This window comes from Marmota marmota, unplaced genomic scaffold, assembly GCF_001458135.2.
Source record: "Marmota marmota marmota unplaced genomic scaffold, marMar, whole genome shotgun sequence".
Lineage (NCBI taxonomy): Eukaryota > Metazoa > Chordata > Mammalia > Rodentia > Sciuridae > Marmota > Marmota marmota.
The window spans coordinates 15,565,613-15,578,460 of record NW_026000174.1 but is presented as its reverse complement, the minus strand read 5'-3'; the positions used below and the strand labels follow the sequence as shown (position 1 = coordinate 15,578,460).

General features: G+C 41.5%; 1 protein-coding gene across 1 annotated transcript in view; it reads right to left on the bottom strand.

The window, feature by feature from the left end:
• Window positions 1-12,848, bottom strand: part of Clpb (caseinolytic mitochondrial matrix peptidase chaperone subunit B) — a 144,298-nt gene that overhangs the window by 72,043 nt on the left and 59,407 nt on the right. The window contains exon 4 of the mRNA XM_015477476.2: window positions 12,223-12,326. Coding sequence (XP_015332962.1) covers window positions 12,223-12,326 — 104 coding nt within the window. The remainder of the gene's footprint in view (window positions 1-12,222; window positions 12,327-12,848) is intronic.

Genomic DNA, 12,848 nt, shown 5'->3' with positions numbered 1-12,848 from the left:
CGATGGTCTCAGAAACACACAAGCCTAGCCAAACCCACCCTGTGAGGTCCTGCTCCAAGGAAGCCAAGGTCCTCTGGGCAACAGAATGTTCTCCTCAAACCCCATGTTTAGAATACCTCCTAATACCACCCCTCTCAAAAATCCCAGTTGGAATTAAATCCTACACAACACACTGCAGTCTGTTTCTTTGTTCATCCACACTTTAAGTACTTTCCATGGGCTGGGCCATGGGATAGAGAATGGGTTCTCCCCTCAAGAGCTTAAATAATATAAAAAGATTCTGTCTTTTATGGAGTATCTCTAAAAGCAAAGAATTCATCATCGTGAGCCTGAGAGACTTCGATCCTAATCCTAATTTCTTCCTCTAGAAAATTACTTCATCTTCCTAGGCCACAAGCTTCTCATTGGTAAAATAGTGTACACTAATTGGGTTGGGTTGCTGTGAAAATTTGAGATGATGTTGTTTAGTAAGAATAGGATTAAACTGGTACCTAGAAAATGATAATTTTTAATTAACATGTATTCCCCTATCCTGGAATCTGCAACATATCCATATTCCTCTGCTGACTTTCACAGTCCTCTCCTACCCATCCCTGGTGGATTTATCCAAGTAGATTTTCTACTCCTCTGTTTCATGCTCCCTGCCTGCTGGTCAAAACCCTCATAAGAGGATCCTGGTGATCCTACCATGAATCCTCAGTGGGCAACATCACATATTAGAAAGGAACTTGGGTGGGGATGCTGGGATTGTGGCTCAGTGGTACAGTGCTTGCCTAGCACATGCAAGGTGCTGGATTTGATCCTCAGCACCACATAAAGATAAAAATAAATAAAATAAAGATATTCTATCCAACTACAACTAAAAAAAAAGTGTGTGTGTGTGTGTGTGTGTGTGTATGTGTATGAAAGAAAGAAAGAAACTTGGGGGCTGAAATTTGTCTGAGAAGCAAAACTCATTATGTGACTTGGTCAGAATACTTAACATCTTTGAGATTCCAGTTCTTCATTCGTAAAACTGAGATATCTTCTACCTCATAAGATTCCATAGCAAACCCAATTTAAAAATGGATAAAGAATATGAATAGACATTTATCCAAATAAGATATATAAGTGGCCAAAAAGCCCATGAAAAAAAATGCTCAACATCACTGGCCATCAGGGAAATACAAATCAAAACCACAGTGAGATGCCACTTCACACCCACTGAGATGGCTATTCTGAAAAGGACAGGCAATAATAGGTATTAATGAGGACACAGAGAAACCAGAACCCTCACACATAGAGGGTGGGAATGTTAAATGGTACTGCTGCTTTGGAAAACAATCTGACATATCCTCAAAAAAGACTGAAAACACAGAATTCTACTTCTAGTTATACTCAAAACATATGTCCATGCAAAAACATACACAAATATTTTAGAAGTATTATTTGTAACAACAAAAAGCAGAAACCACCCAAATGCTTCTAAGCTAATGAATAGATAAACAAAATATGCTCTAACCATACAACAGAATATTATTTAACCATGAAAAGGAATGAAGTAATGATACATGCTACAACACAGATGAAACACTATGCTAAGTGAAAGAAGAAGTCATTCATAAGTGACAATATGTTATATGATTTCATTTATATGGAAATATCTAATAGATATAAACCTATAGAGATAGAAAGTAGATTACTGGTTGCCAGAAATTGGGGGTAGTGGAGGGGAAATGGAGAATGACTGATAATATATGTAGGGTTTCATTATGAGGCAATGAAAATGTTCTAAAATTGTTTGTGGTGATGGCTGCACAACTCTTGTGAACACACTAGAGATCAGTGAATCATTTACTTTTCATGGTGAATTATATAGTACATAAATTAAATCTGAATAAACTGTTGTATTTTAAAATATTTGTAAGGAGCTAAGCCTACTGACCAGCATGCAATGAGGACTCAATAAATGTTAAATTTATTGTGTGTCACTTCCTTTCTGGATGCCATCCTAACTTTGGCTAGAATCACATCAAACACCAATACTGTAGAAGGGCAGAGGACCCTTTTCATACTCAGTAGAGGGTCCTAAAGGCTAAAAATCCCAAGATTAAAAGTCTTCCTCTAATATTCAGATAACTAAATATCTACCTGTTAGTCAGAAAATAATGGTTTACATTTATTGAACATTTATTGTGTGCCCCGTACTTTACAACTATTTTTCTCACAAGAACCATATTAGGCTATCATATTATTATTGCTATTTAATAAATGAAGAAATCAAGACTTAGGTTATGTAACTTTAACAAGTCACAGTGACAGTCAATGACTGAGTGAGTTTCTTCAATTGCAAGGTGTTTATTCTTTTTTCTATGTGATTACATGGCTTTATTATGTCTTTCTTTTATTTACTTATATTTTGCACACATAGTTTATGACTCACACAGCCTGATTTCCCTTTTCCTCCTTGTTTTCTAGTAATGTCTGGTTTATATATCAAGTTAGCTGATACTTCCTCTCACATAGTCTTGTGTCTTCTCAGATTTTTTTCATGTGCATACTCTTGAATTCAGCAGGTGCTCAATAAATACTGCTTTAGCAAATGGATGTTAAGCCCATCTCCCCAGGAAGAAAATAGCTTCTTGAAGGATAGACACTGTACCTCCTAGATCTCCTTAGCCTTCATACAGGGAAGGCACTCATGGTCACTGATGCTGGCCTGTGGCGGGAGGACCAGCCCCTACTTGAAAATGGTTCTTTCCATGGATTGGAAGCATTCTCCTTAGGAAGAGGAGCCTGCTCACTCCATCATCACTGCATCCAGTTCAACCCAGGGCTGGCACACAGTAGAAGCTCAGAAAAGGTTTGATGAATTAGAGGGAAGATGGGTCAACACTGGAGACACGTGAAGGGACCTAAGCCCATCTTATCTCACTCCATGAAAAGGAAGGAGAAACTGGAAAGTTTGTCAAGGAAATTGAAGAAGATAGGTTGTTGACCTCATGCGTGGCCCTAGACAGTCAGTGTGGCATCCTCTTTGGACCAGGACCCTTCTTTTGACCACAGAGCCAGGTGTGGCTTTCCAGGGACCAGGTTTCACTTTCACAAAGGTGAGGCAAACTCCTAAGAATTTGTTATTCTGTTATCTATAGATCCATAATTCTGCTTGAACTTCCTCTACTTCCCACCTCTCCCAACTCTAAGTGATAACATGCTCAGAGATTTCTGGGCCCTTCTGATTTGTCCTACAATTATCCTGAACTACTCCTCTCCCCATACTGTGCGTCATCCTAACCACTGGGGTATTCTTTTGGCTCCAGAGACCCTCTGGGACAGGCCAACAGCAAGCGGAAGGAGCCTGCCCTCTCTCTGCCTCGTGGCTGCTACCTGGTTGATCCAACTCGTCCCTCAATACTACCCATCTCTGCACCTGCTTGTCTCTCTTCTGCCTTCTCTTCAAGATGTTAAAAACTTGCAATAAAAAACAAATACAAAATGCTGTAATTAATAGCCAATTCCAAGCCAACCCAGCATCTCTACTAATAAACCTCAACACTTGCAAAAAGAACAATAAATTCTCCCCCTCTCTGGTTCTGAGGTGGTCTCTTTTATATACTCTGTGTGTGTGTGTGTATGTATGTGGGTAAGTGTGTCTACATATATATTTATTTTCCTTTATTTCCCATCTAGGGAGGGGCAGAATAATGAACTGCGTGCGTCAGGGAAGATGAATCTGAGATACTAGGGAGCAGTGCAGTAAAAAGATTAAAGTGTTATTATTGTTGGTTTTTTTTCCCCCATGGTCCATTGTGACAGCTCGACCGTCATCTGTAAAAAATGTCTCAGCGAGAGATAATCATCGGAAACTCAATAAAGCGTCAGGGGGAGCCTCAGCCCCCATCAATCACTGGGTGCCTGGAAAATTTCAGCCCTCTGTCTCCCTTCCTGCTATCCATATAAATGTCTCTAATATATTTTGTGTGGTGTGTGGGACCCATCCCTGATTTGGAACTTTTGATGAAAAAATATTTATACACAAAATATGTAAATCAGTTAAAAATCACAAGACTAGTTCTTAGCCACCCCATCACACATTTTCTTATTTTTATAAATGCATCAAATTTATTCTTTTTAATAAAACATGTCAATGGGTCTATCTCCCTCTCCTAGGAGATGTGTGTGTATATACATATTTTTTAAGAGCTAAAAGATGGAAACAATTAACCTAACTGGCTGATACATTTAATATTGAAGTTGACCAAAATGCTGATGGAGTGACAGTACATTGTTCATTGTCGTGGTGACTCTGTGGTGGCTGGCACTGCTGACAGATGACATGTAGAACCACTGGCCCTGGCTGTGCAACACGGCTCTGAGTGGGCCTGGATAAGGGTGTAGAAGAGGTAGGGACACTATTAAAAATAACTTGCACAAACAGCTTTTGGCCTGAGATTACAAAGCCTGTGGACAAGCCAGAGGTTCTTGGCAGAGTTAGTAAGGGACATATGCAGGCTCACATGGTTGTGGGGTTCTATTCAAGAACAGGGGATAATACTGTTGCATTTGACATCACTGCTCTGCTTCAGTTTCCTTCAGTGCCCACACTTTAGGGTTGCCATGAACATACAGAATCAACAACTGTCACTTGCTGCTGCTGTGGCCAGTGGCCTCATGACCACCTCCCCTGCTTCTCTATCCTGGAAGGAGTTGGTCCTACAGCATCCTATCCTGTAGGATCTTTGAGGCTCATCTCTGTCTAAAGGGCAAAATCCAAGCATCAATGATCTGGCTCATCTACTAATGCTGCATCTTTATGGCTCATCACTGTCTAAAACAGAACTTTTGCTGTATAGATGCTGCACCCTAACACATGCAACTACCAGCTAGAAACATTATAACTTTTTTATTTCCACTTCTGAGAGTTTTGGACATAGCATTCCCATTGTCCACTTAGATTCATCCACAGCTATCTAGCAGCCCCCCATGCAGTTACCTAAAAACTTTTGTTGATTTTGAGGCTCAAGTATTATTTTATTTCCTAGTGTATCAGCCAGAGTTTCTTTTCTCTGAAGTTATGACAGTACTTTTATCTGCACCTCTGAATGAATCCCTGTGAAATATTGCTTTGGTCATGTCTTCAGTCTTTATTATAAATTGCTATTCTTTCTAGCATTTTACATGTGATGATGCCTTGTATTTTCTCAAGTGCTTTCTTAAGTATGTTGATTCTTATAACAAGCCTATGATGAAGAAAATATTCTCTATAGATGAGAAAACAAGCCCAGAGAAAGAATTGCCCAAGGTCACACAATTAGGTAATGGCTAAGCCACTTCTTGGACTCTAATTAACAGTTGGCTCTTTGAGAAGAATTGTTTGCTAGAATGAAAAAGTATTTGAATGGCTCTGCCAAAGATGCTGAATGAAATTCCAAAGAGTGGACTGGGGATATGGCTCAGTAACACAGCACTTGCCTAGCATGCACATGGCCTTGGGGTTCAACCCCCAGTACCACACACACACACACACACACACACACACACACAAAAGCTAAGCAGAAGATGATGAGAATGCAAAAACAGGGGCTTATATTAATGGAATTCCTTCTATGTTCTATCTCAATAAAAACAAAACTTCTGAGAACTATAGAATACTGTTCCAGGTGTCATACCTATTAAGTGTTGTTGTTTTTTCTTTCTTTTTTTGTACTGAGAATTAAACTCAGGGGAGTTTTGCCACTGAGATAGATCCTCAGTCCTTTTTATTTTGAGACAGGGTCTCGCTAAGTTGCCAAGGCTGGTGTCAAACTTGTGATCCTCCTGCCTCAGCCTCCTGAGTAGCTGGGATGACAGGCATGACCCACTGTGCTGGTCTATTTAGTGTACTACACACCCACAATGCCATGACTTAAGCACATAGCCTCCCTAAGAGGGAAGCTTAAAGTGACAAATAAGGACTCTTCTAGAGAAGTGATCAGATGAGTTTTTTAAAACAATTGTACAAGACAGCAACTAGTACCTGTAATCTAGATAGTGCTACTCCAAAGAGTAGGAGCCTGGCAGAAATGCGAAATCTCTGGTCTACCCCAGACTCACTGAATCAGAATCTCTCTGGTAGTGGGAAGGGCAGGAATCTGTGTTTTTGTTTTTATTTTATTTTATTTTTTAAATAAGCTCTCTAAGAGATTCCTATTTCCTTGGGAGCCTCAGGATTCCCATCTCAATTTGTGCTCTCCAGAGACATCCTTCTCTCCGCTGTGCCCAGGGTAAAGCTGGATATACAGTGGTTAACTTATACACTGGGTGGCTAACTTAAACTGAGTAGATGAGTTAGTCAGGTGAGACCACTCCTAAACATGTCCCAGGGAGGGAGAGAAATAGTACAGTACAGAGTGCAGTTCCATTACCGCCAGTGGGGACTCCTAGCCACCTCCTGAATTCCTGGGCACTTGTCCACTGTTTTGTGATGCGCCAGCTTGCACCATCCTGTCCCCCATCTGAAGATAAGAGATGGGGAGGTCAGCTGGAGCAGGCCAAGACCTGCAGCCTCTGGAGCTGTGGGAAGGGGGCTCTTGGATGGGTGGGTTTGGCCTTGGTAGGTCCAACCTGGCAAGCCACACACTCTACACTCAGAAGGGCCTGTGCCAACCCAGTTCTGCACAACTCCTCTTTATTCAGCTGTCACTTGGAGCTGAGAGGAGAAGCTGATTTATGGCCTGCTCTGGTCACGTTTCTGCTGTGTTTTATTGTTTTAATTGTACATATGAGAGGAACTCAGAGTACTCGCTTGCATTTCTGACAGCCCCAGACACTAGATGTTTATAACAGTTACTTACAAGCAGCCAGCGGCATCCCCGGCTGGGCGACTTGTTTACTGTTATCACTAATTTATTGCTACCTCCACCTGAGGATTGGAGCTCATCACCCACACCAGCCACAAGTGGAACTCTCTTAGAGTGGGCATGGGTGGGGTTCAAGGCATTGCAGGGAATTTTTCCAAAATTAGGGAACAAGCTGGCAGGTGATCTCCATGTTCCTTTCACATCTGTCCCATCTACATGCCTCTGCTCAAGCAATATCCTCTGCTTTAAATACCTTTCTCCTTTTTTCCCTCTATTCTTCAACCCCAAAATCCAACTCAAAATCCCACTTCTTATAAGTCCATTACTTGCTCTGATGTGGTACAGAGAGCTTTTAGAACCTTAGAAATCACAGTGCTGGCAGGAACCTTAGAGATCATAATACAGTGACCCAAGGCAAGAATCCCTGATAGACAGACAATGGACCTGTTACCCCTTGAGGAGTTAGTTGCTCACTAACTCCTAAGCAGGCTTCTTGCCTTATACTGATCCAAAATCCTCTCCCAAAGAGAAATGCTTCATTAACTATCACTGTGTGTTAAATACATGTGATTATCCCTAATTGTTGTAACAACCCTATAAAATGGGAAGATTGAAAATCAAGGACTTAATAAGTCTTTTGCTCAAAATTACACAGCCAGTCAGTGACAGAGCTTAGATGAAACACGACTGACTGGTGGTAAAGCCTAACCTTTATCCAGGTCGCCACAGTACCCCTGAAGAACCACTCTGAGGGCTGAAGAGAATGGAAAGCACAATCAGGTCAAGGAGATTTCTATACCAAGCAGGAAGACTGACCTCTATCCATAAAAACCAACCTTGACAAAAGTGAAAGAGCCCATCAGGTACTATGTCGAGCAGGCTTCATTCTAAGGAGCAGTTCTCATGTGACAGGAGGAAGGTTTCCCTAGGCATGCCTCTGAAAGGAGGGCAAAGACCTTTCTTCTTAGGCTGTGATTGTTCTGAGCAAGCAGGACAGATACAAAGTATTTCTGATACCTTTTAGTTTCCTGACCTGGATGTTCTTTTCTCCTCTGAATGAGGAACTTGTTTTCCTACTCCCTCATTTTAAATCTTTTCCTTGGGCAATTCAGTTACATCTATTACATTAACTTCCAAGCAAATGCTGGTGCCTTCTAAATCTCTATCTCCTGCTAGATTACTCTATAGAGCTCTAGACCCACACACCCAACTGTTCACTCAAATCAGAAACTGAGATGCTACCACAGGTGCCTCCTTTTCCATCAATTCTCGCAATCCAGTGAGCACCCAACCTCCTCCTCATATCTTCCTAACAACTATTTTCTCCACTCCCAAAGATCACCTATAGGAGCCACCAGAATTTTTAAGTGCATTTGGAGGGTGGGGCATGGCAGGCATCTCATCAGATTGTCAGAGGGGTTCATCATCCCCAAAAGGTCAAGAACCACTATTAATCTCTGTCCTCCAAGTCCTCCTCTACCCTGTCAATATAGTCCATCTAAAATGTAAATATGAATTCAATTTTTCTTTGCTTAAAATCCTTTAATGACCTTCAGAGGCCAGTGTGAACTCCCTCCAGCTGCCATATAAGGTCTTTCCTATGTATAATACCCATCTCTTACTTCTTGTTTTCCTAAAAACTGTGGCAGATGATGCTACATGCTTTTACCCCCTCATCCCACCCCATGTCTCCACATGTGTTGTTCCCTTTGCCCAGAAGGTCCATCCTTCTTAGCTGGCCTATCAATCTTCAACTCATCCATAATACTCAATTCAAAGTCACTTACCCTGTGACACATCCCAGACAGCAGCCTGCTCTCAGAAATAGCTCACCACTACCTCTATCAGCGCTGCCTACATCCTCTGTGCAGCTATCTTTGCACTTACCACTCGGTTCTGTGATTCCTTGTTCATAGGTCCATCTTCTTACTTGACTGGGAGTACCGCTCAGGGGCTAAACCATGTATGTTCATTTATACATTCCCAGCATCTGGCCCAGTGCCTGACACTCAGTAAATGCATGCTGAATTATAAGTACATGGAATTAATAAGCATTTACAACTGTACAGCTCTTTATAATTCATACATCTTATATTTTTCTCTTGATCTTCACAACAGTACTGAAAAGGTAGACAGGAATGTCTTCCTGAGGGTTGAGGAGGTTCAATGAAATATTTATCAGAAATTTAGTGAACTCAATGGACTTTGACAATGACTCTATGCTCCAAAAGAGAAGGACTGACCAGCCATCATGACCTGTGATTTTCTTGTGATGCTTAGACAGAGATAAGGGAAATGTGCCTCTTGTTCTACTTTACCCTCTCCTCACACATCCCCACAAGTCCAGTAACATCCCCCCAAAAAACAAATGCCAAATGTTTTCTCTGATATGTGGATGTTGATCCATAACGGGGATGGAGAGCAGAGCATGGGAGGAATAGAGGAACTTCAGATAGGGTAAAGGGAAAGGGAGGGGGGATAGGGATAGAATAGATGGTGGAATGAGATGGACATCATTACCCTAAGTACATGTATGAAGACACTAATGGTATGACTGTGACTCTACTTTGTGTAGAGACATGAAAAACTGTGCTCTATATGTATACTATGAATTGAAATGCATTCTGCTATCACGTATAACGAATTAGAATAAATAATTTTTTAAAAAAAGAAACGCTTATTTGGGTAAAAAAATAAGACAAATGCTAGACATATTTTTATTTTAGCAAGAAATCTGAGAAAATCTCTTATAATTTCATGACAAAATGGAGGGACAGAGAATGGAAAAGAATTACAGCTGTGAATGTAGAATAACACATCAAAATTGTCCTGAATGTGTGTTCTAGGACTCTAGTAGTTAATAGCCTTCATAAACATTTTAATCTGAAAAAGTACATAATGGCAGAGATCTTGTTTAACTTGTCAACATCTAAAACAGTGCCAGTACACAGACATATGATCAATAAATGGTTTTGAATAAAAAAATCCACAGAGAGCCTATTCACTAAATTTGCAGAGCTACAAAATTTGAGTTAATATTTTCGTCTGTATTTCATGAGGAAAATGATAGCCTTTGCTAATATTTTTGTTGACTGTCTACTTACCTTATGTAGGCTGGCTGGAATAAGAGCTAAAAAGAATGCAGAGTTAGACTAAAGGGAAAAATACATACAAAGAAAAGAAAATGTTATAAGAAAAGCAAAGAAAAGATCAGATCTAGAACAGGGTTGGAAACTATTGCTTATGGGCCAAATTCTGCCTGCTGCCTATTATTGTAAATAAAGATTTATTGAAACACACACAATGCCCTTTAGTTTGTACACTGTGCATGTTTTCTCCTGTCTTAAATGGCTGAGCTGAGAAGTCACAACCAAGACCAACTGGTCAACAAAGCTTAAAATGTTTACTATTTGACTCTTTCCAGAAATAATATGTTGAATATGAGCATAACTTTGGAGAGAAATATTAGAATACAAAGCTACAAAATCTGCAGGTTGTGGAAACCAATGTGACAGCAGAAGTTGGACTGATAGACTCATAGCCCTAAGATTCTGTGAAATAAAAAATTTCCTGGCCCGGCATGATGGTACATGCCTGCAGCTCAGGAGGCTGAGGCGGGAGGATTGCAAGTTCAAAGCCATCCTGTCTCAAAATAAAAAATTAAATGAGCTGGGGATGTAGCTCAGTGGTAGAGTGCTTGCCTTGCATCCACAAGGCTATGGGTTCGATCCCTGGTACAACAACAACAACAACAACAGCAGCAGCAGCAAAAATTCCTGAACACTGCTAGAATCCTAAGAGCAAATAAGAAGGTACTCAAAGAATCCCCTCCCTCCTTCCTGGTTCTGCCTTCTCACAAATGTTCCTCATTGATTTTTGGTGCGAGCACCTGAACAGAAAAAAGACAGATCTTGCAGGTGAAGAGGTTGGGGGAGTGCTAGGTTTGAGTGAGGAAAAGTTCAGCCCATAAGCTGAGTCTCCACATATTAGGCAACAAATATGGGGCTAGTTTGGTACTCCCAAAATTCTCCTGTTTTAAACATAAAATGAATATAATTCCTCCAGCTCAGTGGAAAATCCAAGGAGGCACAAGTCACGGCCTGCACATGGAACTGTCAGATGGAGAGGAGAGAGCAGTAAAGTAACCATAGAACAGGCCAAGATTTAGGGAACATTCAAAAAAGCAGCTGAGGGCAGGCTGTGATTATTGACTATAACAGGGAAGTCTTGTGGAAGATGTCACTTCTGCACTGAAACCTTGACAGAAAGACCAGGTTTAGAGGAATAGAGAGGGAGAGAGATGGGGAAGGATGAATTCACATTTCACATGGGCAGCAGTGCCCTGATGTTCTTGGACACTCCATGCCACTGACTTGAGAAACTTTCAGGAGCAGTAGTAACTTTCCTGCTGTGGGCCACACATACCCATGTCAGTCTGATGGTCTCACTGACAGCTCTGGGGTCTGAATGCATTGCTCTCCTTGTCTAACTCTCCCCCAGGGTTCAGGTTGACCCTCAGACAGTCAGCAAGGATGTCTGTTCTCCTGATATCACTGCCAAATCTAAAGCAGCCCCTGCTGCGCTGCTCTACTCCTGGAAGTTTCAAAGGAATCTCAGTCTCTCTGAAAGAGCCAGAACAATTGGCAGGAAGCGGGGACAGTCTGCACAACCAAAAACTCAAATGTAAAACACTCATTTTTGTCTGCAGCCAAAGCAACCTATCTTCTCAACTCCATTTTGTGCAATGTGAACTGACATGCCTAGGTGCCTTCCAACATATAGGTGACCAAGTCCTGGCACATCACCTCTTCTGTTCCAACTATCACCCACACAACATCCCAGAAGAGGCACTCACAATGACCCCATTTTATAAGCACAGACATTAAGGCACAAAGAAGGTTCACTATTTTTCCTAGATTACAAAGTAAAGCAAGGGGCCAATCCCAGAACCGGGATTGTACATATCGAAAAAGAATTATTCAGTTCAGTATTTAGGGACTTCTGAGGTTGAGGAAACCAATAAGGCTGTTTTCTAGTTCTTGGGCAGGATAAGTCTGCAGGAAGTAAAAGATGAGCAAATATATAGTTCATGAAGTTATTTAAATCTGCTCTACTGTCCACTCTTCTCAGGCTGCCCAGTTGAGGCACTTTCAGAAGAACAACAGGTGAAATGTGCCACAATTAGGTGATGAACTCAGGCTTCTGTTTCCTTTTCCAATCTTTTGAGGTGATTAAATTACAGAGCCAGAGGAACTGTGAAGGGCATGTATTCCAAGTCCTTTGAGATATCCATGGGTTCCCAGAGATAAGGGACTTGCAGAGTTGCTGGTAGTGCTGGCACAAAGCAAGATTGGTGGAAGCCATGGGAGAGAGCTCCCAGAGCAACAAGGTAGCCCATGCTTACCTTCCAAAGAATGGATTCCTTGGTCCTTGGCAGTCTTGTAAACACTGCTGAAATCATCGCCAAGATTTGGGTCAGCCCCAGCAGCAAGCAGGACCTGCACCACACTGGAAGAAACCAGAAAGACAGAAGTATCAAAAGCAGTAAAGGCTCACGAGGCAGACTCAGATCTGGAAGCATGTTTGGGGACTAAGTCTGTCTCTGCTCATGTGAGTGGTACAGAGGAAAGAACACAACTCTGGGAGTATAAAAGACAATGCAGGAAAATAGGTTTTGAAACTTATCGGTAAGAGGTTTGGGACAAATTACTCAACACCTTCCTAAGGCCCAATTTCCATAAGTATGGGTTACGAACTTATTCATTCAATAAATACTTATCAAATGCCTGCTATGTCTTAGTCACTATCCTAGATGCTGGGGTCCATGCTCATATGAGGCTGACAGTCTGCTGGGAAGAAAATTGCAAAGCATAAAATTAAAGTTAAGTGTGATAAAGATTGTGATGGGAGAAATACTATGTGCAGAAAAGGGGGAAAGGGGGGGGGGGAAATCAAGGAAGGCCTCCAAGCAGAATGTCACCAAGACAGCAGAACAGGGATTTCCAGTGCTTGCTGCATGCCCCCCCCCCC